The sequence below is a fragment of the Rhopalosiphum padi genome, chromosome 1 (assembly GCF_020882245.1).
Source record: "Rhopalosiphum padi isolate XX-2018 chromosome 1, ASM2088224v1, whole genome shotgun sequence".
NCBI lineage: Eukaryota > Metazoa > Arthropoda > Insecta > Hemiptera > Aphididae > Rhopalosiphum > Rhopalosiphum padi.
This window is the reverse complement of record NC_083597.1, coordinates 1858521-1884867: the sequence shown is the minus strand read 5'-3', so window position 1 is coordinate 1884867 and position 26347 is coordinate 1858521. Positions and strand designations below refer to the sequence as shown.

Genomic DNA, 26347 nt, shown 5'->3' with positions numbered 1-26347 from the left:
AGGAAAACTGTGTTGTGTATTGATTAAGTACAACTTAAAAATCACACAATCCATTTTTTGAGAAACTATAAAAAAAATGCTATTAGATAAGTCTTAAAGGCCTTATTAGGCGTTTTCGCTGTAAAATAATTATTCTTAAAAAGGACCAGTTTTCTGTGTGTCATAAAATATACTAATTAGTCATTGATCAATCTCCCAAAGGCTTCTTTTGAATACACTGTTTTCTAACCGTATGGCAATTTTTCTTTTAAAAATTGTTGTTGTAATACTTTTTATTATTCTTAAAAAGATGGGAATTTTATTTGAAATAGAACAACAATCATTTTTAGAGGTTTTTCCAAAACTAACAACTGGTTAAAGAAATTATGCCGAGTATATTTGTAACCATTATAAATCAAACATTGTTATGTACTGACCCTGATTAGTGCTTTATAAGTCAGCACCAAAAGATAAACAAAGTCGTTCATCTACTATTACAATAGCTCTGGAAAAAGCAGTGGAGTAACTATTCCACTAAAAAAAAAAAAAAAAATGAATTGAGAACATATACCAATTCAACCAAGCAAGAAGAAATTCATGACGATTATCATTCCCAAATGATTATGGTGATGGAAGATTAATTATTGTTCATAGAATTGTTTTTTTGTAATTGGAAATAACTCTCACTACTTTTATTGAAATTTAAAAATTCAGTTAATATACATTTATCTATATGAAATATTTTCAAAAATATCAACTTACAAAGTATCAACTAAAAATGTAGATTACATAATATTATTATGATTTAATATAACTATACATTTTTACTTTTTTAAAACAAAATGTATTTTATACTTTTTATACTTTAGTTACTTAAGTTAAAATATGATTTAATTTTCTACACAAAATAATTCTATGGGTTACGTTAATATATAGAAATACCTGGATATTCATAATCCATAAACAATGAATTACAATTTTTAATCCTAATTTTAGTTTTTGGTCTAGATACTTGTAGTATTTCTAGATTTATAATATGTAGATAATGGGTTGATTTTGTATACAATGAAAACTATTAGTACCTACTTTTGAAAAACGTATAAGTAAATTGACATGATCGTTAAATTTGGTATGTATAACTTTTTTTCTGTGGAATTTCAAACTGTAACTAATAAATTGTATCAACAATGACATTTTTTAAAGGGATTCTAATATTTCTAACTGGTGCATAACTTAATAAATTATAAAAATAATCTAATCATGTTTCAAATTAAATCAGGAACATTCAGACTTTTTCACGTGTCAGACATTAATTTCTTATAACCCGACTAAGGTGGTAATAATTTGCCATTTTTTTTATTGGTTTTAATTTATATTTTGTAGTAATTACTAATATTATAATCTGATATGTTAACGTTGTCGGCGTAAACTTTTAACTTTACAATCTAATGATACCGTTCATTCCCCATATCCACCAGGAAGGACATAAACTCCCTCGCGTTTTACGAGTGTTTGTCGTTTGATAATAGGTGATAATAGTTACGAATATTTTGATTCTTTGAACCACGGCCTAAGATATTATACAGGACTGGATACGCTGTGGTTGGAGGGTAGAGGGGTTCGTCCAGTACTCAATGAGCAGAGTACATCAGTCAACACTAGCGCTATCTAGGTATACATTATAAGCAATTATTAAATCAGCATACTAATTATTTTAATTTGAGTCTATATTTATCTGAAAATCACGTATAAATGTATAATATATATACTTAGGTACAATAGTTACATCTTACTCATAATTATATCTAAGTTCGTGGCGTTCGTGTTGAAAATACACACAATTATGGGAAGGTTTGTGCAATAATAGGCTACCTACCTATGCCAAATAGAACTGGATCCATGGCAAGGCGTCTGCTCATTTTCAGCAATCAGATGCTGGATAAAAGCGCCGACAAACAAGTAACTACTATTTAAGACTCGGCAGGTCAGTAACTGTCTTTTGAGCACAGAACATCTCACCTATAAACACGTTGCCGGTGTGACGTCTCGGCTGTTGGCCGCTAACTCCCAGGTGGACAAGATCCGGAATCGCAAGTCGACGTAGAGGTGTTGGACAGTCCTCAGGTCAACGCATTCGTCATGACCAACGGCTTAATTTTTGTGTTTACTCAGTTGACTGGGCTGGCAAACGTAGCCAATGCCGGCCAACTCTCTATAATAATTAGGCATGAGCTGGCGCATTGCTTGCTCCGACAATCTGATAATAATTATAACATCGTCAATTTGGCAGTGTAAGTGTTGTTCGTGTTACCAGTAACCGCAATCCTAACGGCCGTACTACCGGTTGGCCAGGCGCTGTTTGCGGTCATGCTCTGTCAATTCGTTTTATACGTGGATGTGAGGCTGACGAGTCAAAGATCCCACGAGGCCGAGGCCGACCGCGATGGTTTGGAACTGGCCGCGAACGCATACATAGACGGCACCGAGGGCTACTGGTGACGGTCCGTCCAAACAGATCTGATGGATGGAAACACATCCAACGGATATAAGCCAGGCACATAGTCAAAATAGTATTCAGCATGAATTCGCGAAAAAGATGAATTTCTCAAAAGAAGTCTAGAAAACATTGTATAATCGATAATATTCCAGAATATTTTAAAAGCTTTTATGGCAAATGTAATGTCATATGAAAAAATAACAAAACGTATCATAGGAAACGTACTTTTCGAAAACTTGGAGATATAATGTAATGTATACATAAAATGTATAATAATTATTTCAATTAAAATAGTAATGGCTTATTTTTTTTTTTTAAAACCATACATTTTGCATTTCACAAATCAATAATAGTTAAATTAAAATAGTGACATATCCATCTTTCTAAAAAAAATATTTATTTTAAAAGTAGATAATATGGATTCAGGTTTTAAGTATCTTCTTAATGTATTTTTGATTAATTAAAATATATTTCTTCAAAATGAAGAGAACAAAGTTAGTATTCGATTATGATTGATGTTCTTTTCGCGAATGTCACATGCTGCTGTCTACAATTTTAGATAAACATAGTTATTTTTAAAAATGTCTTGTTTTTTTTCAAAATGTATTACAAAAAGTATTTTTTATTTAATGAAATCAAATTTTACTAATTTTATTATACAATAATATATATAAAAAAAATAGTAATAATTTTGTACACACAATAATTCACAAAAATTATATACATCACATATAAAACGTGGCGATTTGTGTATAAAAGGTAAATTTTAAAAGCATCAAACAAAATCAATACAAATTGAGGGAGGTCTGAGGGTAAAATTGGAAAAGAGGCTTCAGCAGATCTCAAGTAGACATAATAAAGAATTCAAATCCTATTTCCAAAGTATTCTTACGTTACTCGGTGGTTCTAAATGTTGGAGAAAAGTTCATTAATCGTATAAAAATTCTTAAATTTTAAAATCTTCAAATCATATGAATTTAGGGGGAGTCAGATGGTAATTTGGGAAAACTGGTTCGGCCGATCTCAACTGATTCTCAAGTAGAATTTATAAAAAATTCAAATTCGTTTTCAGAAATATGCTGCCGTTAGATCTCTTGTAGTCATAATAAATAATTCAAATCCTATTTCGAAATAATTCTTACGTCACTCGGTCGTTCTGAATGTTATGGACAAAACATCCCTAAACGTATGAAAGTTCTTAAAATGTATTAGCAACAAACCAAATTCATATGAATTGAGCGTGGTCTGATGGGTATGTTGGAAAAAGTTACATATTTTGTCATACTGTGAAATCCATATAATACTCAAAAACATTGAAAATTCGTGGAAAAATAAGTATTGTCCATACCACCTCAAATCTGGTATCCCAAGAAAGGATTCGTGATTGATTATCCTGTTATTATGGATTAAAGGATTACAGTTTGAAATTTGATAATTTGATTAATATACAACCCGAAACTCGCAATAAAATTCGGCAACTCTCGAGTGCGTCCTCAGAGAAAAAGCCAAAAGGTCACTACTTTGACGTAGCCCAAGTACGTCCCTGTTCATTTAGACTTTAGAGTTACCTAGGGTACATCACGAGAAAGTGAACTGTCTTACACCCCAAAAATATTTTGTTATTTAATTATAATATTATATTTATTATAAAAGTTTATTACCTATTGTATAAGTTTATTTAATTATTTAGGTTTACATCCATTTTTAAAATGTTGGGTTAATATTTAAACTATTTTTTTGGTTAACTTTTCAATGCCATGATTTTCACATAATCATATCTATAGATATCCCAATCCCACTACCCCAGAACCAATTTCAAATTACGTCACTGTCATTCATGAACGCGTTCACGTTCATATTTAATGAACGTATCGTGAACGTCATTCGTTTTTTCAAATAGAACGTTTATATTTTTAATGAATTTGATAGATTTTTAGGACGTTCTATTTATTTATCATTTAATAAATAAATGGATAAAATATGTGTTTTCTCATTATAATTCCTATGATATTTATTTGATTATAACTCAAATAACATAATGTCATTTGTCAGATATTAAAAATATAATTCAGATACTTTATAAATTGTATTTTTATTTTTGGGTTGAGTCGTATATGTACCTATATGGGTTTTATATTTACTGCAGGTTAACGATTCATGAAAAAAAATTAAATGAACGACCCATGAACGCGTTTTTTTGAAAAAACACGAACGTGAACGAGTTCCTTTTTTAAGGTCTGAACGTGAACGAATTCATTTTTAAGTGAACGTTTCGAACACTGATCGTTTTACCACATTTCACCATTCAACATTTTATGAAATCTAATTTTATATCCCTTAATAATTTTAAGTTCCTTACCCGCCTTACCGTGTTGGCTGATCGCAGTGACGTACGCAGGAGGGAGGGGGGGTGTCAAGGAGATATGACCCCCCCTTAAAAATAAGTACCTATCTGTTCAAATTAGGAAACGATGACTAAAAAAAAAAGGTCAATTCGTGCATATAATTATGATTTATGACACCCCCCTTAAAAAGATCCTGCGTACGCCACTGACTGATCATATTCGACGGCAACAACATCGATATCTTATACAAGTATATATAGTACGCAATATTATGTAATAACATTAATTAATATAAAATGTTAATTAAATATATTTAAATAAAACTGAATAAATAACATACCTATCCCACCACTCAATGCTGTTAAATATTTAGGATTAATCCTTGACCAAAAATTAACTTGGAACAAACATATAACAGCCAAAAGATTAATCCTTAATGCTCGATCTAGATCGCTAAAAACAATTTTATCAAAAAATAAATTTACTATAGCTTAAAAACAAAACTACTTGTATACAAAACTCTCCTTAAGCCAATATGGACATACGGATTACAACTCTGGGGATCGGCCAAAAAATCAAATTTAAACAAAATTCAAGTCTTTCAGAATATTACCCTTAGAAAAATCGCTAACGCTCCCTTCTACGTCTCTAATGAAACTCTCCACCAAGATCTAGGTATCCTACCTGTTGTAACTGAAGTGAAACTATTTTACAAACGTTTTTTCGACAGACTTGAAAATCACCATAACCCACTAATAAAAGAGCTACATACCTTCTCACTACCTGGAAATCCACAACGTAGACTTAAAAGGAAATGGTGTCGTGACCATTTAAATTAATTATCCCGCAATTACCCTAAATATAACGCCAAGTAAGTAAGTGCCACTAATGGGTGGCTTCTTCCTCAAGCAATCCATGTTTTTTTTTATTACTCTTATCTTATACGCTTATTGTGCAAAATGTATAGATTGTGTATGTGCATTTGTAAAATAAAATAAAATAAAACTATTAGCCGTATACACATCACTACACATACTGCACGTGGTTATCAAAGACTAGTAAGTTACGAATGTTTCTACGTATGGACTATAGTGTAAATGGAAACTGACACAGTGTAATATTATTAGTTATCAATGCATTTTATCCATAAAAGATAAATAATGTTAGCAAATATTATCGCGAACGCAGTTGGGCTTGTTGGCGCCGAGTCCGATCTTACTTTTGGAAGTTCACGGTTATCGGACACGACTCGCGAGGTGTTGGGTACGGGAAAAGGTTACTCGATATATGTCATATGTGTACATACAAATAAATTAATGGCACAACATTAATAAAACTGATACAAATATACCTATATAATAATAATAATCGAATCAACACCGTAATATACAACAAAGTATAACTATATAATGTTAGACCTAACGGGCGCCCTGTAATAATAGATTATAATATAGCTAATAAAATAGTAATAATAATATATTAATATACACACTCCGGCCAATATAACCGAGTACAGTAGAACCTCAGTAATCCTGATTAATTGGGGCTCTAGGTTGTCCGGATTAAACAAAATAACCAAAAATCGTAAATTTATAAAAATTTTATTGCATATTTTATTAAACCATATATTATTATATTTATTATAATATTGAATATATTATTGTATATAATATTGAGGTACATATATATATATAAATGGATTACAATTGGATAACTTTAATGACAATAATTGGTATTGATAAATATATTATCGCAATAACCCGCATTTATAGGAAATTTGTAGAAAATGAAAACGATTCATGTTTATTTTAATCTACGGTGAAAACTAGCGTAATTTTCGTACGACTGGTTTATTTACATGTTATAAACGGTTGTCCGGATTACTGGGGTTTTACTGTATATAACAAAATTCAAATACTAATTGATCAAAATAGACAATAGAATATAAAATAAACATAAAACGACCTGATCGCGTATGAAGCTGGGCGAACACGCAGAAGACCTCTCCACCGGTTACAACCTGAACTCTGGGGACTGCAATGGGTTCTTCAATTCGGCACTTTCTCCACGGGTAAGAAATTGGCCTGGTAGATAACTACGTATTATTTGCACAATCGCGGATCCAACCGAGTGGTACGCAACCCACGGGATGATGAAAAATAATACACGATGTGTATATACGGTGTGTCCGGGCTGTCCGGCTCGTAAATTCCGACGGCACGTAATATATATATATATATATTAATTACTGCCAAGTAACGGGGCTAACTGGCCGCGACGTTATTAGGGCGATAAACTTCGTAGCGTCCGACGAGTTCAACCGCGCACTCAAAGGTATTGAATTGTCGGCGGCGACGCAAACAGGGACGCGTATAAGTTGGCAAAACGGCGCAACGGCTTAAAATACGAACAAACGCGTTGACCGCACACGCGGTTTGGCCACACAACACGGCGCGAGGCAGCGAGCGGACGCAACGGTCATATTATATAAGTCATAAAGGCTGGCGGCACAGCTTATATTAATTAGCACTCACGGCAGACGGGACGGTGTCGAACTTAGAAGAGAGGTGGTAAAACCGGTCCGAGAAGATTCGCCACCCGTTGCACGATCTATGGGGAATTATCTTATCTCAATAACGCGCGATAATCGATCCGCGTTCGGACAGGGCTATTAAAAAGGTAAGATATGATTAACGCAACGCCCAATAAATTTACACTGTGTGTCTGTGTTGAACCAGAAACCCACAAAAAAATTTAGGACGTTTGTAAACTCTCCCGATGGTAAACTCTCCTGGGTCTACTCCAGTACGGGATTGGTAAATTGGGTCCTAAGAAAAAAAGGTAATAGGTAAGTTGAGTCCCGGAAATAAAATATATAAATTAAAGTATATTTGTAGTTTAATAATAATAATGATATAAATAATCAAAAAATTGTGTTCCAGTAAAAAATGTTAATATACGAGTAAGCTAAATAATAATATAGTAGATATGTCAAATTGTACAATATATGGTATACCTAAATAGTAAAATAATCAAACAATTGTATCCTAGAAAAAATATATATGGTATTAAAAATTTCAGTATCAACACCATTATGAGTTTTAAAAAAACACTTGCATGTACTTTTACAGCAGGTCCACCTCTGTACTTCATTTTTCAACATTTTGTGAAACCTAAACTTATGACCATATTTTATAATCACAGTTTTGTTTTTTTCGCTAGCCATTATCTCCATTTCTAAAATTGAAAACAAAAAACACTCACTGTGAAACTGTATAAACACAATATAGTATTATAGTCATTAAGTTGACGCATAGCACGCTACTAAAGATATAATGAAATAGCTCAGATATCGTACACGTATCTGTGTGTAATCATCATCAAAATCGATGATAACTATTAACTGTTGTCTGTTACAAAAAACGACAGACGAATAATAAGTACGCGTGTATACTTGGGATACGTATCTTAGTTAGGTTTAATCAAAGTTACGACGTTACGATATCTCAATTTTGGAGAAAAGTAGCTACGACCAGCTATAGCGTAATAAAATCCATGATAAGAATAGATAATTATGTGTCTATATCATAGACCTTATAGTATATGGTCGATATACACACATGCACACTAACATAATAGTAGAAATAATTCATAATTGGTGTCCGGTCGTTGTAACATTATATGCAATATATATATTTTTTTTAACATTTATTTTATTTATACAATCTATACAGTGTTTAGTATAATAAGCATATTAGATGGTTATAAAAAGAAATACAAAATTTAACAGAAAGGTTTGAGCGGAAAAGCCGCCCACTGGCGACACTCCGGCATATGCAATATGACGTATTATTGTAACAGAATTATTAAAAAATATTAAAGTTTTAAGTTTTTAATATTTTAGACCTAGTCGCACCAATGGTTTATAGCTAACCTAACTAACCTATTACCTTTTTATATCCGGGACTCAACTTACCGCTTTCAAAATGGACCAACATTATCGCGGACCCAATTTACCTAGCTCCATATTGAAGACCCAGGAGAGTTTACATGTTTCCGTCAGGTAGTAGGTAGGTACTGGAGGGAACTTTTTCTCCTAGGTCTTCAATACTACTTATTTAATTTAATAAAAATCATAAAATAAATCTAATATAAATTCATGTTTCATTGAAAACTAGTCAATCATACCTATAATAATAATAATAATAATAATATAATATAAATTAATTAATGCCTTTAGCTGCTATATGACTATATGAGCTATAATATTAGTCAAAATACAATAAAAAAAATAAAAATTCATGAAATAAATCTAAGATACAAAATAAATACAAAATAATAAAATAAAAATGTTTAAATTTAATTTTTTTGAGATAGAGCTTTCAGCTTTTTCATTATTTTTTTAATTACAGTTTTTACTTGTTATGTTAAATTTATTGCAACTTTGAATTTTTATGTATATTTCAGTTTGAAAATGTTGATCCAGGAGAGTTTACACATTTACTTCAGGTAAACTGTAAACATAAAACATAATATTGACCCGGGGAAATTTACTATTTTTAAAAATCGGGAGTTTACCACCGCCCAAAATTTATCTGGTGTGGAACTGTGGAACCCGAAACCTGATACCTGAAATATCTTAACTCGTTTTTACTCCCTGTGACTATGATGCACCTAGTGTTCTAGACAATACTTCAATAAATAGTATATTACCATCACTATATTATCAAATATTTCAATATTTCAATCGCGATTATAAGTTGTAATGAATGTTATGTGAATAGAAAACAAAATTTATAATTGCATATGATAATATTATGTGGTCAGTTCACCTGTTGTTTAGAAAAACGGATCATTACCTCTTGAACCACAATAATTATCTATAGGTATCTAAGACAATTTATTCCATAAAATATTTTACCAATAGTACATCTTTTCACCTTGGTGAAAACAATAAAAAAAAAAATTACAATAAAAAACAATACAATTGTGTTACAATAAAGTGTATTCGGGCTTATTAAAATATGACGTACAATATATATATATTTATTTTTTTATACGTAATCATCATCATTCTTCGTCGGTTTGGCGGTAGCACTGTAATGTCTGAAGGTTTTCGATAACGAGTTGATAATTTTTCCCGTGAAACGATATACAATAATAATATAATAATATAGTTTGTAGGCACCTACATAATATTATTATTATTTTGTATTTTGATATTATAGACCTTATAGTGTTTGAAGTATTGTGAATTTTTGATTAATCGACGCGCCGTTCGATCGGTTCGGATGTGTCGCCGTCCAACAGACGTTCTAATACTGCTTGCAGCTACATAACTTGCCAAATCGTGTACATAATATAAATACTTGCAAAATTCCTATTTTGTGTGTTCAACTACTCTTCCCATTCGTTTTGTTTTATTGTTTTTACTTTTTTTTTTTATATTAATCACTTATACAGTTATACATACTGTTCTAATGTTACCAAAATCTATCGGTGACGTTTCGAAATGGACGAAATATCGTTGCTGAAGAAACGTACTTCGGCCGAAGCGCTGCACAACATGACCCGCAATGAAGACCCCAATCCACCGACGTCCAAGTTAAAACGATCTTTCTCACTTAAACGTGACCTAATACGCAACAAACATGTGAAGCCTAGTGATGTAGATGATGCTAGATTAAAGTTGTCAATGTTGAGGAAACCCTCATCATGGAACAAAGTGCTTGGAAAAATGTTGCAGAAAATGTCATACCTAGGTTTACAACAGGACAAGAGCAATCTGTGTTCCAAGTATGATGCTTATGTTTCACGCTCGTCAACAGACATCTACAACGATAACACCTATCAAACTCCAAAAATTTTAAGCGGTGACAAAGTTCCGGGTGTGGTTGGTCTGCGTAACCAAGGAAATACATGTTTTATAAATGCTGTATTACAGTGCTTAAGTCATACAGATGTTCTAGCCAGGTAATTTACCTTTGAAATGCATTTATTATCTAAATTTAAGTTTTAACAAGGTTTTCTAAATCTAGATTCCCTAGATGCTACCTAATTTCCAAGTAATTTTTTAAAATATAAATCTAGTATAATCAAAAGTTGTGTAGGTATAAATTATATAAATGGTTATAAAAATACAATTTTATTTTGGTTTTATTTATGTTTATTACTTATCTTTTAAATACAAATTTTCAGTTAATTAAGTAACATGAAGTTAATCTTAGTTAATAATTGCATGTATTTTAAAAAATAATTCCTAACCTTAATATTGTGTTACTTATTCATATTTGATAAGTAATTTATTCATTAATTAATAACATAGGTATAATATATTATGTTTACTGGGCATTTATTATTTTACCATTTTTAAATAGCTATCTATTTCTAAATAAAAATCAAATTAATAAAAAGTATGTACCCATGTAATATTTAATAAGTACTCAATGGTTTTTGTTCTTACCTTAAAATATGTATTGAAATTTCAATTATTTTTTTAAATTTAATTATGAGCCCCATCTCAAAAATTAATTAGATTTGTACTCGTTTAACTGTACTACCTCAGTATTGACCCCCTCCCCTGTACTAAGATTAATGCTGTTATGAATAATGTGTACATGGGTACCTTGTTACACACACATACACACAATTGCTCAATGTTTCATAAAAAATTAAATTAAACAATGTTTTGATTCATTGTAACAGTTTACCTATTTCAATAAACCATTTGAGTGAGATTGTTAAGGTTCTAAATTTATTATTTCATTGACACATTTTTAGCTTAAAATAATTAATCAGTATTAATGTTTGAAGTATCTCTAAAATTCCATTTTGTATTTATTTAATCACTTAAAAATAGTACCTATAAGTACTTGTTATACAGGGTGATTCTTTTATCATAAAACACTTGTTATTTAATAAAGTATTCATGTTTTTAAAAACATTTTTTTACATAGTTTCAAGTTGTTAAAAAAACAACGTTTTTATTAAAAAATTATATTTTTAAATAATTCATTCAAAAAAGTAAAAAACTTAAAAAAATATAAGGATAAAAATTATTTAAAAATATTTTTTTAACAACTAGAAATTATGTAAAAAATTTTTTTCAAAAATATGAATACTTTTTGAAATAACGAGTGTTTTATGATAAAAGAATCACCCTGTATTGTGCCAGAATATAACTGTATAGAATTCTAGTTATTACCTAATTTGTATATGACAACTAATAATAATCATCATAAACATATAAATGCTATTAACAGAAAGTGCCAAAGTATACTAATAAACTTCTTTGTTTATGTTTATTTATTGTAAAACTAAATATCTTATACAATAATTAATAATCTGTTACAATATGCAGTTTTAAAAATAATTTTGTGATTTTATTGGGTATATTTATATTTTCTTAAAGTGGGATAGTTAGATATGGGTACTTAAATACTTCTAATTAGGTAATTATATGTTTTTCATGATTACCTACACTAGCATATTATTCACAATATTTTACTGTTTATTAATTCTAAAAATAACTATTCTATATTCTAATCTTTGAAAATATATATTTTATTACGTAGTCAGATGGGCTATACTGACCATGGCTTGTTTTGCAATTGTTTAGCCCACTACCCGTTTGATCACATTTCAAATTTTACAATGCTGTAGTAAGACCCCACAGTTATGGTATTATTATTTTATTGAACCCTACCAAAAATTAGATTTTTGTTGGAAAAAATCCTGAGGTCACCACTGACTATAGCAGAATGGACAGTTAACACTCTTATAATCATTTGACATTTGTGTAAAATTATTCTTATGATTATTTGTTACCTATTAAAGAAATGACCAGAAATTTAATTTGTTGCACTTTGTTCTTCTTAAAATACATAATTAATTTTTTAAATAATTATAATATAGATGGACATCTTATCTTATCTTTAAATATTTAAACAATTAATAATATATTTTTTTTTATATTATTAGGTTCCTAATGAAATTATTTTAATTTTAATACCAATGAAATACCAGGAAAATATTTTAATATTGTGATTTTAATTTTTCTGTAGATATTTTGTTATGGATCAATACAAAATGGACCTCACTCGAAGAAATAAATTGAACTCTAAGAAATATGGTACACGTGGAGAGATGACTGAACAGCTGGCACTATTATTGAAATCTATATGGCTATGCAAATATGACCCAGACATGTCAAATCAATTTAAAACAATTGTAGACAAATATGGTACTCAATATAGAGGAAATAATCAGCATGACGCACAAGAATTCTTATTATGGCTTTTGGATAAGGTTCATGAAGATTTAAACATAGCTACAAAAAAAAAATATAAAACGATTAGAGTAAGATGCTTAATTATTAATTGTTTTTATCTATTATTTTACTTATCATTATTGTTTTTCTCAGAACACATTTGGAAGGCCTGATGAACAAGTAGCAGCTGAGACACTTGCTAATCATATACGTTGCAATGAGTCCTTTATACATGATGTATTTCAAGCACAATTTAAATCCTCACTTACATGTCCACGCTGTATGCGCCAATCCAATACATTTGATCCATTTTTATGTATATCAATACCAGTACCACAATGTTATTCAATGCCTGTTTTTATTACTGTTATTTATACTTCCCAACAACCAAGAGATGTAAGTTTAAATGTGCTTATTTAGTAGTAGTTTTTTTATTATTCTTAAATGTTTATTAATTTTATAACTCTTATTTTAAAAGTTTATTAGAGTTATTTAAAATAATATAATTTTTTTTCTATTAACATTAACCTAAACACTTTTTATTTAAAAATATTGATCATATTATTCATATTTATAATACAATCCAGATAATTTAAATTTTTTTATAAAAATATTCAGTATCAGACAAATTGTTGTTTAAATATTCTTAAGTATAAAATGGATAATGTTGCCTTAATCACCCTGTTTATACAATATTAATATTAAAAGCTATAAAATAATAAATAATACCATATATTTTCTATTAACAATAAGTCATATTAATGTAATTAATACAATGTTGTTTTACAGGTTAAACTTGGATTGTCTCTTCCAGTTGATAGTAGTATAGCTGAATTTCGAGAGTTATTATGGTCTTATACTGGTATATACCAAGAGCATATGTTAATTACTGAAATAACTGATATAGGTTTTAATCGAACATTTTGTGGTAATTATTCTTTATTTCTATTTTTTATTTATACTTGTAGTATAATGTAAATAAATTTAAAATAATATATATTTTTCAGATTCTATGCCAGCATCTATGATAAAAGAATCTGATCCCTTATACTGTTTAGAACTTCCAAAATTGAACGATTGCAGTAATGAGAGTGGACCTTACTTACTACTATGTTGGGTTAATATTCTTGTTGTTGAAGATCAATGTTCGAGGTTGTTTTCTTGGTTTTATTATGTGTATTCATTGTATAAGTATTTTTATTTCTGTATATCAGATTTGGAAGTGCATATACCATGCAAATATGTCGAGAAACATCCTACAAGGACCTTCAAAAACTTTTACTTAAGGAAATGGCAGTGATGTTACATGATGATATATTAACAACTGAGCAAGAAATACCATTATTTGGTATACGATTAGCTGATGCTAGTGATTTACCTCAATACTTAGATCCAACAGTTGAATTACCGCTTTTTACCGATCCAATTGATCAAGCATTAGCTATGTCTGGAGATCAACCTCATATAAAATTAATTCTTGAATGGAATCTCCATGCTAAGGAAGCGTAAGTTTTAAAAGAAATATAATACTTTTAAAAAAAAGGTTATTAATAATCATTATTTTTTATATTTTTTAGAACAATTGCTGATCATTGTGATCAAGTTGAAGAACATGCTAGTGTAAAGCAGCTAAAATTAAATTCTGAAAAGGGAACATCTATTACGCTTGAACAATGTTTTGATGTAAGTTTATCATTATTTTTACTTAAATTGCTGTAAAAATAAATTATTATGGTTTAAATTAGATCAAATAATATTTATATAAAAATAAAATATGGGTTTAAAAAAAACCCATAATTAAAAATGTATTTAAGCTTCACATTATTTATGAATTAATTGTAAGTAACATAATATTTGTATTCTACATTTAGCTGTACACAAAAGAAGAAGTATTGGGTCCAGAAAATGCTTGGCATTGTCCACAATGCAATCTTAAACAAGAAGTTGTGAAAAAACTTGGATTATGGACTTTACCTGATATTTTAGTAGTTCATCTAAAACGGTTTAGACAATCTCTTTCACTACCGTCATCGCGACAGCACAATAACAGGTACTTAATAATAATATAAAACATTAACAATTTACTGTATTTCATTATTTGTAGGTATATATATACTTAGTATAAATATTTTTATTTTCAGGCAACCAACAAAACTTTCAGTACTTGTAGATTTTCCTTTGTTTAGTTTTGATATGACCCCACATTTAGCTATAGGTCGGGATGTTAGGGTACCATTGAAGCCTCTAGCTTCTCGTCGATTATCTTCTATACAGGATCGTAATCTATATGATCTTTATGCTGTATGCAATCATCATGGATCAGATCCTCATAGTGGACATTATACTGGTTAATATACATTAATTATGGTTAAAATGTAATGATAAAAAATATTTTTTTATTTCTAGCATTTTGTAAAAATCCATATGATAAACAATGGTACAGTTTTGACGATACTAAAGTTACACCAATACCTGATACTTCTCTAGTTACAACATCAGCATACATGTTGTTTTACCAACGACGAGATATGATTCTCAATAATTCTGACCATTGGGCCACAAGGTTACATGCACACATATCAAATAGCCATTCGGTTGGACAAATAGTTGATAATATAGGTAACTTAAAAACTAATTAAAATACAATTCTTATTAATGTGTTAATGTAATTTATTATAAAATGTTCATTCTTGTTGTTCCTTTATTCTTATTTTGGTTTTTGGAATTGTGCTTATGGAATAAATTTTAAAATTTAAATTTTTTATACTATTTAAGAACTATTAAGTTTGCGGATGATATAAACTTCTATTTTTAAAAACATCTTTCTTTTTTGTATAATTTATTAAAAAATTACTTTTTTTTAAATGTTGATGTATCTTGCATGAAATTCTAACAAATAATTTTTAATTTATTAACCTTAATAAACTAATAATAATAGGTTTAGACCTATTGTAAATTATTGTCATTTATACAAATCTATTATCTAATTTTTTATGATTTGTAATTGTGAGTAAAATGAAAACTAAACTAAATATTCATCTATTTTGTTATGTTATGTAAAACCGTTGTGCAAAACTATTATATCATACAGTTTAATAACTCAGAAACTACTCATTTAAATTCATATTTAGATTTAATAACCTTTCAAAAAATATATCTGCTAAGCAATTGAGTGTAATAAATTAAATTAAATCAAATATATATTTAAAATAACCTCTTAATTTACAATAAAACCTCTGTTATTAAGATGTTTTACTTTATTTAAAACAAGAAAATTAAAAATTTGGATAAATATATTATTGAAAGATAAGAATAAAGAAGCGTTGAGCATATTCATTGCTTGGTGCATCATTTTGTGTTCATGCAACTTAATTTCGCTTTAACATGTATGCAAATAAAAATTAAAAATATAATGGCACATTCAATTTTGTAATTAATAATAAAAACAACAAATGAGGAGTAAAAAGTATAGTATATTTAAAAAAAATTAAAAACCTTCAAAAATATTATGTTTAGAATATATTATTAATTAATTTCTAATATATGTAGTAGCTGGCGCTTATAAGACTCGCGGTTAAATGATTCATACATCTATTAGATTCTAACAAGTTAGTACCAATTACTGATTCATAGGAAATATATTTGTCTATTGGACTCACCAGTAACTTCACCGGTTAATTTAATTGGGTAAATTAAAACACATGATTGCATAAATAACTAAAAATAAGGTTAATTTTTCAGGATTTTCATTTAGTGAATAAAATGATAAATACTTAATAAATAACATAAAAATAAATAATAATGAATATTTTATAAGTATATGGTCTAATTTCTTTTTATCACTTATAACTTGATTCTTTCTGTTAATAGAATCAAGACTTAATTGCTATGGTCTCAAAACGAGCCCAATAAGCAGCAACAACTTAATACCTATTATTTTAAATTATATTTTAATTTTTTTTTTTTTTAGAGCACAATAATGATGATATCGCAGAGTTAAGTGATTCACCATCCAGTCATACCATTTCCAGGTCATCGACAGTAGAAAATGATATGGTGTTTTCGAGATCGGTAAATATTTCAATCAATGTTTTTAAGTTATCAGTTAACAAAAATAATTGATTGGTTTTTTTTTTTTAGAGTTCACCTATGGTAAATGGGATAAGGCCAACTGATGTTCGTCTCGATGATACTGAAAAAAATTTCAAGAAACTTTTACATAATGCTAAAGAGTCGTGTATTTAAAATTTTTAGTGATATTATCATTGTTTTAAGGTTGTTATTTTGAAGAATTTCAAATTGCTTACCATTAAAGAATTATTAATTGTTTTTATAATATTTAAGTTAGGTATACATAAATGATTACAATAAAATTTTGGCAAAAGGTAATTAATTTGCTCATAAGAAGGAACATTCCTTATTCATTTATACAATTTCCATACACTATATGGAGAAACAAAATTTGTACTTACTACAGTTTTCTGATTTTTATACTTTATTCTGAAGAGATTGGAAATCATAAATATGAATATGATATTGAAAATGTTTCAATATATGCTCAACAATATGTCCCTTAAAAAATGTTGATAATAAAATATTTCAGAAAATAAAATTGTTTTTGTTTTTTTTTTAAATTTTTATAGGAAACTGCAATTCAATATTTAGTGTTTTTGTCTATCATATTATGTGTATAATGTTGTAAAACCTAATGCCTTGTAAAACTAGAGCTTAGTATTATATTAGATATTAAGGTGATAAAAAATAGGGAATGTGATTATTACTGTTGTTTTTACTTTCTAATTTTATTACTACAAATTAAATATATATATTATTTTAATAAATAATTATTTAATACACTGATGAACCAAAAATGTTAAAAAAAAAAAAATGAATAAAGTAAGATGATACTTTTTCTTTATAACTTATGGACTATAAGATTATAGTGAAAAATTATTTGAAAATAATGCAATATTTTTTATAAAAAATAAAATAATAAAATATTAATGAAATTTTGTTACATAATTTAAAAACTTTTTACAAATTATGATCTGTTAGACTGTTAAATAATTCTATAATATAATAAAAAAAATTTAACAAATAAAATAAAAATAAAAACATTATCTATAAGCTAAATAAATAATTGAAATCTAATATATTTCTGTATAAAACAGAGAATTGATTGATTGTTTTTATTACCCTCGATATGTATTTTGGTGGCCTATTTGTAATTTATAATAGGTATTATGTAAAAATGATTTTATGGTGAAATGCAAAAATGAATTTTTAATTTTAAAGTTTAGTATAACTTTTTTACTAAGTACGTGCATTCTAATTTTGTAAAGATTGTGGAGTAAGTGAAGTGTTAATTAGTATGTGTGATTATGAATGTTGTGTAAGAAGTAGCGAAGCGCTCCAGTGCTTCATCAATTCACCACTGTGTCGTCTCTTACACAAACGATAAAATAATGCATATTTTTTTGTCAATCCTACCTCTTACCAATGGACCTAACTAGTAACTATTGAAGATCAATTATCAAATAATACCTACCATAAAACTTGTAAAACTGATTTAAATTCGTTAATATGTGTATGTGAGGTTGATCAGGTTAGGCATATTCAAGATTTTTAATTTAAATTTAGAATTTTATTTATATTCATAGAAGTTAGGAAACAAAATTTTAAGAGTGGCCTGATCTTCTCAAGTAGACAAAATATAAATATAAATCCATACAAGTTTTCAAAAGTGTAATCGCATTACCTACTACTAGGTTCATCAATTATCAGTACGATTCACAAAAGATTGATAGATACCTACATTTTGGTCAAAATAACTGACCGCTTGCAATTCCCTTAAAATTATGTTATGATGATAATATTTCTGAAATAAAATGACGTGTATGAAAAATAATAAAATCAAACATTTTTCTTCTTAACGTTATGAAATGCAAATCTCAATTTTGTAATTTTATTTTATTTAGTAATATCAATTATTGTTATCTTCCAAAAATTGGCAGAAACTTTTAAAATTGCTCTTCAATAAATTGGATCCATCTGATGAGCTGTTTCTTGGATTACTATTCGGAAGCTCTATAAGAATATATAAAAAAAAACTATCAGAAATATACAGAATTATGTGCCAAAATAATCTAAAATTTATTATAAAATAATAATTATTTATTTTATTAAATTTCTATAATTTAAAATTAAAATACAAGACTGGAAAAATATCAATATTGCATAGGTAATGATTTTTTAGATTAAGCATCTAATAGTATTACATCGTGAGATTTGTACTCGGGTCTCAGACTAGGTTTTATTTTACGCATGGTCAATAATCATACGGAACATTTTCATAATGTAAAAGTCGTTAGAAAATTTGTTTTTTTTTTTGGGGGGGGGGGGGTTGTAGCTCTCCTAGTTGTAGACATATGTACAACCAGTGTACATCTATAGATTGTAAATATACATCATATAAAATCCAAATAACTTGTGAACATTTTATTATTTTTATTTTTAATTCTCCAACTAAATAGTATTCTTATACTTTAAATAATAGCAATATTATAGTGTATCTAGATTCTAGGTATTAAGTTAAATAATAACTTTTGCATCAAAGGGTCGTTTCTACAATATTCCCTAAAGTGCTGGTTAATTGGAAAGCAAGACGATGAGTTGTTTCCATTATTCCCAGTATGATGTTCGTTATATCGTTTAGAAATAGCAAACATTTCAAAATGTTTAAAGTTTAAATAACTTTTAACTTTAAAAAAAAACTCGTCGTCTTGCCCTCCAAAATATTGTCATCTTTTAATTTTATAATAGGTATATTATTTACTCTAGAACCAAAATTCAGTGAGTTCTACTCAGACTGCGTAAGGGCGTTTTGTCTATGTCGTACGTGTGTAAGACAACACATACGGAAGCCGGGATGTGACGTCCTCTTAACATTTAAAATAAGCACAATTTAACCTAAACGACATAACATTGACAGACGAAAATAACGCACTATATTGTATATTATTATAAGAAATGTAAATAATGTGATGGACAAAGTGGCATAATACATAAACAATTATTTTTATCGATATATTTTTTTTGATCGACGTCAATAATTATTAATTTTAAATATCGTAAAAATTATTGATTTGAATATTTTTTTAAATTTAGATGGGCCCATATTTTTTTTTGGGGGGGGGGCTAAGCCCCGCCACAATCCACTCCTCAAATACGTCTATGGCTATAGTTTTCTTGGGTCGCCAACAAAATATTAAAAAGTTGGTTTGTTGAGCGAAACTATCAGGTGCCATAGTCCCCTCTAGTTTTTAATAATTAATTTTACCATTGGTGTCAGTATGGCAGGTATACCATTGGTTTAAGAACTCTAACACCACACCATTTGACCAACCGAAACCAGTCTGTGGAACATATTCACCACCGCCACCAGTTTCTCCCGGCGTTTCGACGTGGTACTACAACAATAATTTCAACGTCACAAAATATTTTTAAAAAAAAAACAACGTTTTGTGGATAATTCCTAGTTCCTACTTTTTCAAACATTATCGATCTTTCCGCAAATCCTTTATAATTTGTGCTCAACCAGACCTCTGCCATTTTCGCCGCCACTTGTTGTGCGAATTCTTGTTCTGTCCTGTCCAGACCTTGAATAATATAAGCTTGTAGAGGAGGCCAAGCATTTGGATAATCCCACTGTTGTGACGATATGTACATGGACGTAGGCGTTCCTATAGGAAGAAATTATGAAATAATTACCTGCTATGTATGATCTAAGTTGCAAGCGTATGTATAAAAAAAAACTCGTAGTCTATTAAATTCTAAAAACTAAGCAATCGTCTAAGTATTAAGTAATATGTTGTAGGTAAATTCAAGACCGTAGCCAGATAAAAATTTTGGAGGAAGTTTAGAGTATAAATAATAAATATGTTATATTATACAAGTTTTAAAATATATAATAGGCATTTAAACCTATTAAATCTCATTTCAAGAAAAAATTTCGGGAGAGGGGGGGTCTGAACCTTGAAACCCTCCCCTAGCTACGCCCTTGGGTAAATTTAATGAATACAATTCAATATTAATACCAATTATATAGTAATATATCTACATATTAGTACAAATAAGTACTTATTATTTTATTAAATTGAATAAATCATGTTTTCTCGCTTCTTTTCTAATACATATTATATTTAAGTATATAATTTTTAGGTATATAATCTACAAATGTAACTAAATCTAATAATATATAAGTGGTTTAACCGTTCAAGTATATTTGATTGTGCTACAATTATTATAATACCATGAAAACTTATGCTGAAATCCGGTTCTACAATCCCTTCATCCCTTAAATAATTTAGCACATCATTGGCCACCGCATCTTTTGGCATGTTATAGCTTCCTGTCCACAAAGGCACAATATTGGATACAAAAAAACAATCTTGATTTTTGTGGTTTATTAAATCCCAGTCAAACCACGCACCTCTGTCCGGTCTCCACATGACCTGCAGAAGATGTTTTGTTTTTTAGCGAAAATAATAATAACGTTTTCAATTATATATAAACAGAGAAATTCTATCGTTAGAATAACTAGTTGCTAACTTCTTGTATGCCTTTGAGAAATTCTTGCGCGATGACACAATATTTAGTGGCTTTGTACTTGTTTCCTATCTGACCAAACCACGTACTCAATATACGTGCATTTTGATTTAGTATACTGTTTAATTCAACTGGTATAATACTTGGCGTATGCACGTCTGATAGTTGATCTGTGTTTTAAACATATTTCGTATTTTAATTACCTACCTACTACGAACATTTGACATATATTTTTATTTATAAGACCCGAGAGCTAACCACGTTCGGAGTCTTGGTCGGTTGTGACAAACCATCTGCTGGAATAGTCCCATCCGGATTCGGCGCCAGACTTAAGCCTGGAATACATATCATCTTTCTCGTCTTCGGTGTTAAATTTTTCAGCTACTTCGTAGTCCTCTCTATATCGATATTCATAGGTATGTATTAATATTGTAATATTTGTCAATCGTCAATCGTGTTAATAGCTCATACAAACCTATATGACTCCGGTCTTGGTCCCCTCGACGGCGCGTAGTATCTTGCCATTCTATAAGATTTACAGTCTTTCTCGAAAGTCACCATCCGATTTTCCGTCCAAAAATGGAATTCGCTTTCCAAGTCCTACGACAATGATTGCTCGACGTATATCATATATTGTGTAGGCAATTACATTTTATATGAATAATTTATTAATGTTTGAACTTACTGGAATGATTTGTTTAATATAATCAAAGTCGTTGGTTGCTTTATAGTAACTCAATGCCATCAATATGAGCATTGGTGGTTGTGATCTGTTTAGATAGTATGCTCGTCCGCCATTCGGCATAAAACCAAATTGATTCACCAGAGATATAACATTGTCGATGACACCACGCGCCGTGTCCTTCATGTCGCACAGTAGAAGTCCATTAACAATCCAGTACGTGTCCCAATAATAAATCTCTCTAAATCTGCCTCCGGGTATGATAAACCGTTTGGAACCCATAACAACGAGTACTTATCAGGATTTATTTTCACGTCGTCCTTAATTTTCCTCGCTAAGGTTTTCCATACTTGGTTCAATCCCAATGCCCACCGCTTGTAATTTTGATCCATGATCCGGTCGGCGATCGATGGATTATCGGTGAAGTCGGGAGGGATCCACTCTTCCAACTCATCGCCGTCTTCTAAGTGCTCGTCGACGAACTTAATCAACTCTTCAATTGGTGGTACGCTACCTTTGTAAGTGTCTTTCAGTGCCTTATAATTGGTTAAAATCTCAGACTCGGTACACATCAATTTTTTATCCACAAAAGTTTTTGAATCCGGATAAATTCGTGCTAATTGTATGTCATGCATGAATTCACTTTGGCAGTAGAGTTTGCTATAATTTAAACAATCACGGATAAACAATATATTTAGTATATTATATATAATATATGTTTGCTAATAAACCGTATCTGAGCTATAATAATTAGTTATTTATAGGTTATATATATATCTAACCTGTGAATAAAAGTAAACACCGCATTGACTATATATTGTTATATTTATGTATACCTATATATTAATATTATATATCCATATAGGTAATTTATAGAATATATAATACACTATATACATATTGCTCATATGGGTTTGCACTGTTTGCAGACATATGTAGGTGCAGCACAAGATCAATCAATTGTGCATCCGGCTCATTATTACCTACGAATTACGATTAGGTATATAACTTTATATGCCTATTGACAAATACTGTTTTATTTTATTGTTGGTATTAAGTGTAGTACAATCTACAGTTTATACACATCACGTATAAATTGATTATATAGAAAAAAAATTTTCTTAAAAAGATTATTTCATTAATCAATAAACAATAACAATTTAAATACACATTGTTGACAAAATCTAATATTTAATAATAATGGGTATTGTAAACAAAATATTCAGGTAAATACGTAAGTTTTTAATTTTTTCATCGACAAATTTATGTATTTTTCATGTAATAATGAATATCATAATAAACTGAATGTTTTTTTATCGAATAACACTCATTATTTCAAAATGTATAAACGGTTTTAAAAAAATATGATTTCATATTTTCTAATGGAATAAAACAACATTTTTTTTAAAATATTTTTTTATCGTTATAATTTTTTTTAATTTTTACTTTTTTATATGACAACATACATTTTTAATTTCATATCCTGAAGCAGAATATTTTATAGATTAATTAGAATTTAAAAAAAATATATTTTAAAAAAATTAAAAATTTTTGAAATAACATGTGTTTTATAAAATAATTTTTTATTGTATTGTAACACGGCTACACAAGTCTCAAGGAATCTATAGGTATATGGCTATATTTAATTAACTTTTATTTAAAACGGTTCAGTAGTATAGTCAAGTCTATAGAGTGCAAAGAAAACACATTAATTTATATAAACATTGATAAATGAGTTATAATAAGGTATCTCCTAATTAATAATTAATATCTTCAAATTCGTATGACTCGTTCTAAAATAAAATTACGAAAAAATCGCTCGAAAACTGTTTATATTCTCCTCTACAAATTCGATAATTATTTATTAATTAATTTTGGCTACGATATTGCCAATAAACTATATAAATAAACTGTAGAAATAATCTGGTAGGTATGTATAGATTTGCTATATTACAAATGTGTTATTTGATACCTAGTGATAACAAATATGGGTATGACGTCCTCCTTAATTATTTTATTTTAACAAGGTCATTTTGTTGAAATTCGATTTTATTTAAATATTTAAGCATAACAAATAAGTATGTTTAGTTTTATGTGTATGAAACCAAAATTTAAATAATTCTGTAAAAATATAATGATTGTCAGTACATTTTTTAAATTAGTGAGTTTGAATATTCTTATTTGTTTACTGATTTAAAATGGATAAAAAAACAAATCAAGTTATATAATATGATCTTAATTTAATATCGTACCATTTTTTATATACATATTCAAACTAAATATGTGTATACAACTGTGTAAGTTTAAAACGACAATACAAAATGAACATTTAAAAAAAGTTTTATTATTATTATTGTTATATACCTATCTGCTATCACGAAGTAATAATATAATAAATTATAGGTAAAACAATAATATTAGATAATTTAATCACTTAAAGTCGTAAACCTATATATTATACAGCAAAATAATTATTTAATCAAACATAAATTTCGTGTTTTTAAAAAATAACGATATGTCGATATGTACCTAGACCAAATAATTATTGTATCTAAAAATGAAATTTTAACAACTATTTAGTTTAATAAAAAAGTAGTTAAAATTTATTTATCTGTATTATGTTCGGACTCTATGATTAATAAATTGATATGATATAAAGTAAATACTTAATAATTTGAACTAATACCACCGTAGATAAGTCGACCAACTATTATAATGTACAGTTGTTTTTATATTAAGTAGGTACTTAAACTTTATATGATTGGATTGCTTTTTTTTTTTTTACTTGTCAACGGGGATTTGCGGAATAATACGGAATAATTATCATAGGTGTTGAAAGATATAATATGTATTTTAGAAATAATTTATGTAAATCAATATTAAAATATAATAGCAATATCAGAAATATTATTTTAAAATATATCCACGAATACACGTGGTGATTTTAAATGGGTACCTGTTTAATTTAAAACATATTCGAATAAGGTACGAGTAAACCGTAAACCAATTGAATATAGTACATATTATCATTCTATAGATACCCTTAGACATGTTGGCTGTAATGCGTCGGATGCATAAACAGTTCCACTTTTTCCAATCTTCGCAGGCGTGTGTTCACTCCACATAATTGATAGTACACTATAAATGTGCGTCAAAATGGAAAAACAATGGAAATTATTTTATAGTTAAATAATACCTTAGGGTGAAGAATTGAATACATTGAATAAATATTTCTTAAAAAATAATGACAATTTATCATTATAAATAAAGATCATAACATTTTTTGAACATATTATGATATATTTCTATTTTAAATTCACATTTAAAAAATTAAAACGATTTGAAAGCGTATCACGAAAAGCGTTGTATAACTATTTAGTTGGTTACTGAACGACTAGATAGGAATTTCTTAAAATAAAAAATAAACGAACTAGTCTCTACCAAAAAAATGTAGACCAGTGGCGTCAAAATTATTATTGTATCCATAAAATAATATCGAAGCTAGTGCCTTATGCATATTCATCTATGCATAAAATTATAACTTACCTATAACTAAATAATTTCTTTTTAATTACGATAAAATAAACATTGATATTAACATTAATGTAATACAGTTATTAAATATCTTGAAAAACACGAATTTCATTTAAACAGGTATTATACTCGTAGATTTAAAAAATAATAAACTATAAACACTATAATATAAATAATTACTATTGCACATCAACTACAATATCTAATACAAACGAGAACAATTTGAAATAGTTCATCAAGAGGAGAGCTTAAGTCTCAGTAAGTATACAATACATATATGTTTACGGGTGCATTATACGGGTATATGACCGGGTATATTATATTATATTATTGGGTACTTGTACTAGAACTTACAACTTAAATAATTTTGTAGTAAGTATAGGTGCACCTACCTATATAATACAGTAAATCCTTTTTATAAAGGGTTCTCCTTA

General features: G+C 28.5%; 2 protein-coding genes and 1 pseudogene across 2 annotated transcripts; 2 read left to right on the top strand and 1 right to left on the bottom strand.

Annotated features, from left to right (window-relative positions):
- The first annotated feature begins 1948 nt into the window (after positions 1-1948).
- LOC132918641 (metalloendopeptidase OMA1, mitochondrial-like) lies at positions 1949-4560 on the top strand (annotated as a pseudogene).
- Positions 4561-9972: 5412 nt separating this feature from the next.
- LOC132931993 (ubiquitin carboxyl-terminal hydrolase 43) lies at positions 9973-17702 on the top strand. The gene is made up of 12 exons (XM_060998152.1): positions 9973-10794; positions 12885-13179; positions 13244-13486; positions 13880-14018; positions 14098-14242; positions 14305-14595; positions 14668-14773; positions 14962-15140; positions 15232-15437; positions 15497-15709; positions 17061-17161; positions 17231-17702. Exons 1-12 carry the CDS (start codon positions 10334-10336, stop codon positions 17333-17335), a joined length of 2484 nt encoding a protein of 827 aa, XP_060854135.1. The 5' UTR covers positions 9973-10333; the 3' UTR covers positions 17336-17702.
- A 1371-nt stretch (positions 17703-19073) lies between these two features.
- On the bottom strand, positions 19074-25504 carry LOC132918639 (trehalase-like). The gene is given in 10 exon segments (XM_060980026.1): positions 19074-19177; positions 20430-20559; positions 20636-20832; positions 21402-21603; positions 21701-21867; positions 21956-22095; positions 22173-22297; positions 22383-22648; positions 22651-23042; positions 25425-25504. Coding segments are annotated over 10 exon segments (1803 nt in total).
- Between the last annotated feature and the right edge of the window lie 843 nt (positions 25505-26347).

Excerpts from the sequence above, each read along its gene's own strand:
- LOC132931993 (XM_060998152.1), top strand. The coding sequence starts at position 10,334 with ATGGACGAAATATCGTTGCTGAAGAAACGTACTTCGGCCGAAGCGCTG. Across the intron at positions 14,774-14,961 it reads CGCTTGAACAATGTTTTGAT|CTGTACACAAAAGAAGAAGT; the intron begins GTAAGTTTATCA and ends TTCTACATTTAG. Across the intron at positions 15,438-15,496 it reads TCATAGTGGACATTATACTG|CATTTTGTAAAAATCCATAT; the intron begins GTTAATATACAT and ends TTTTATTTCTAG.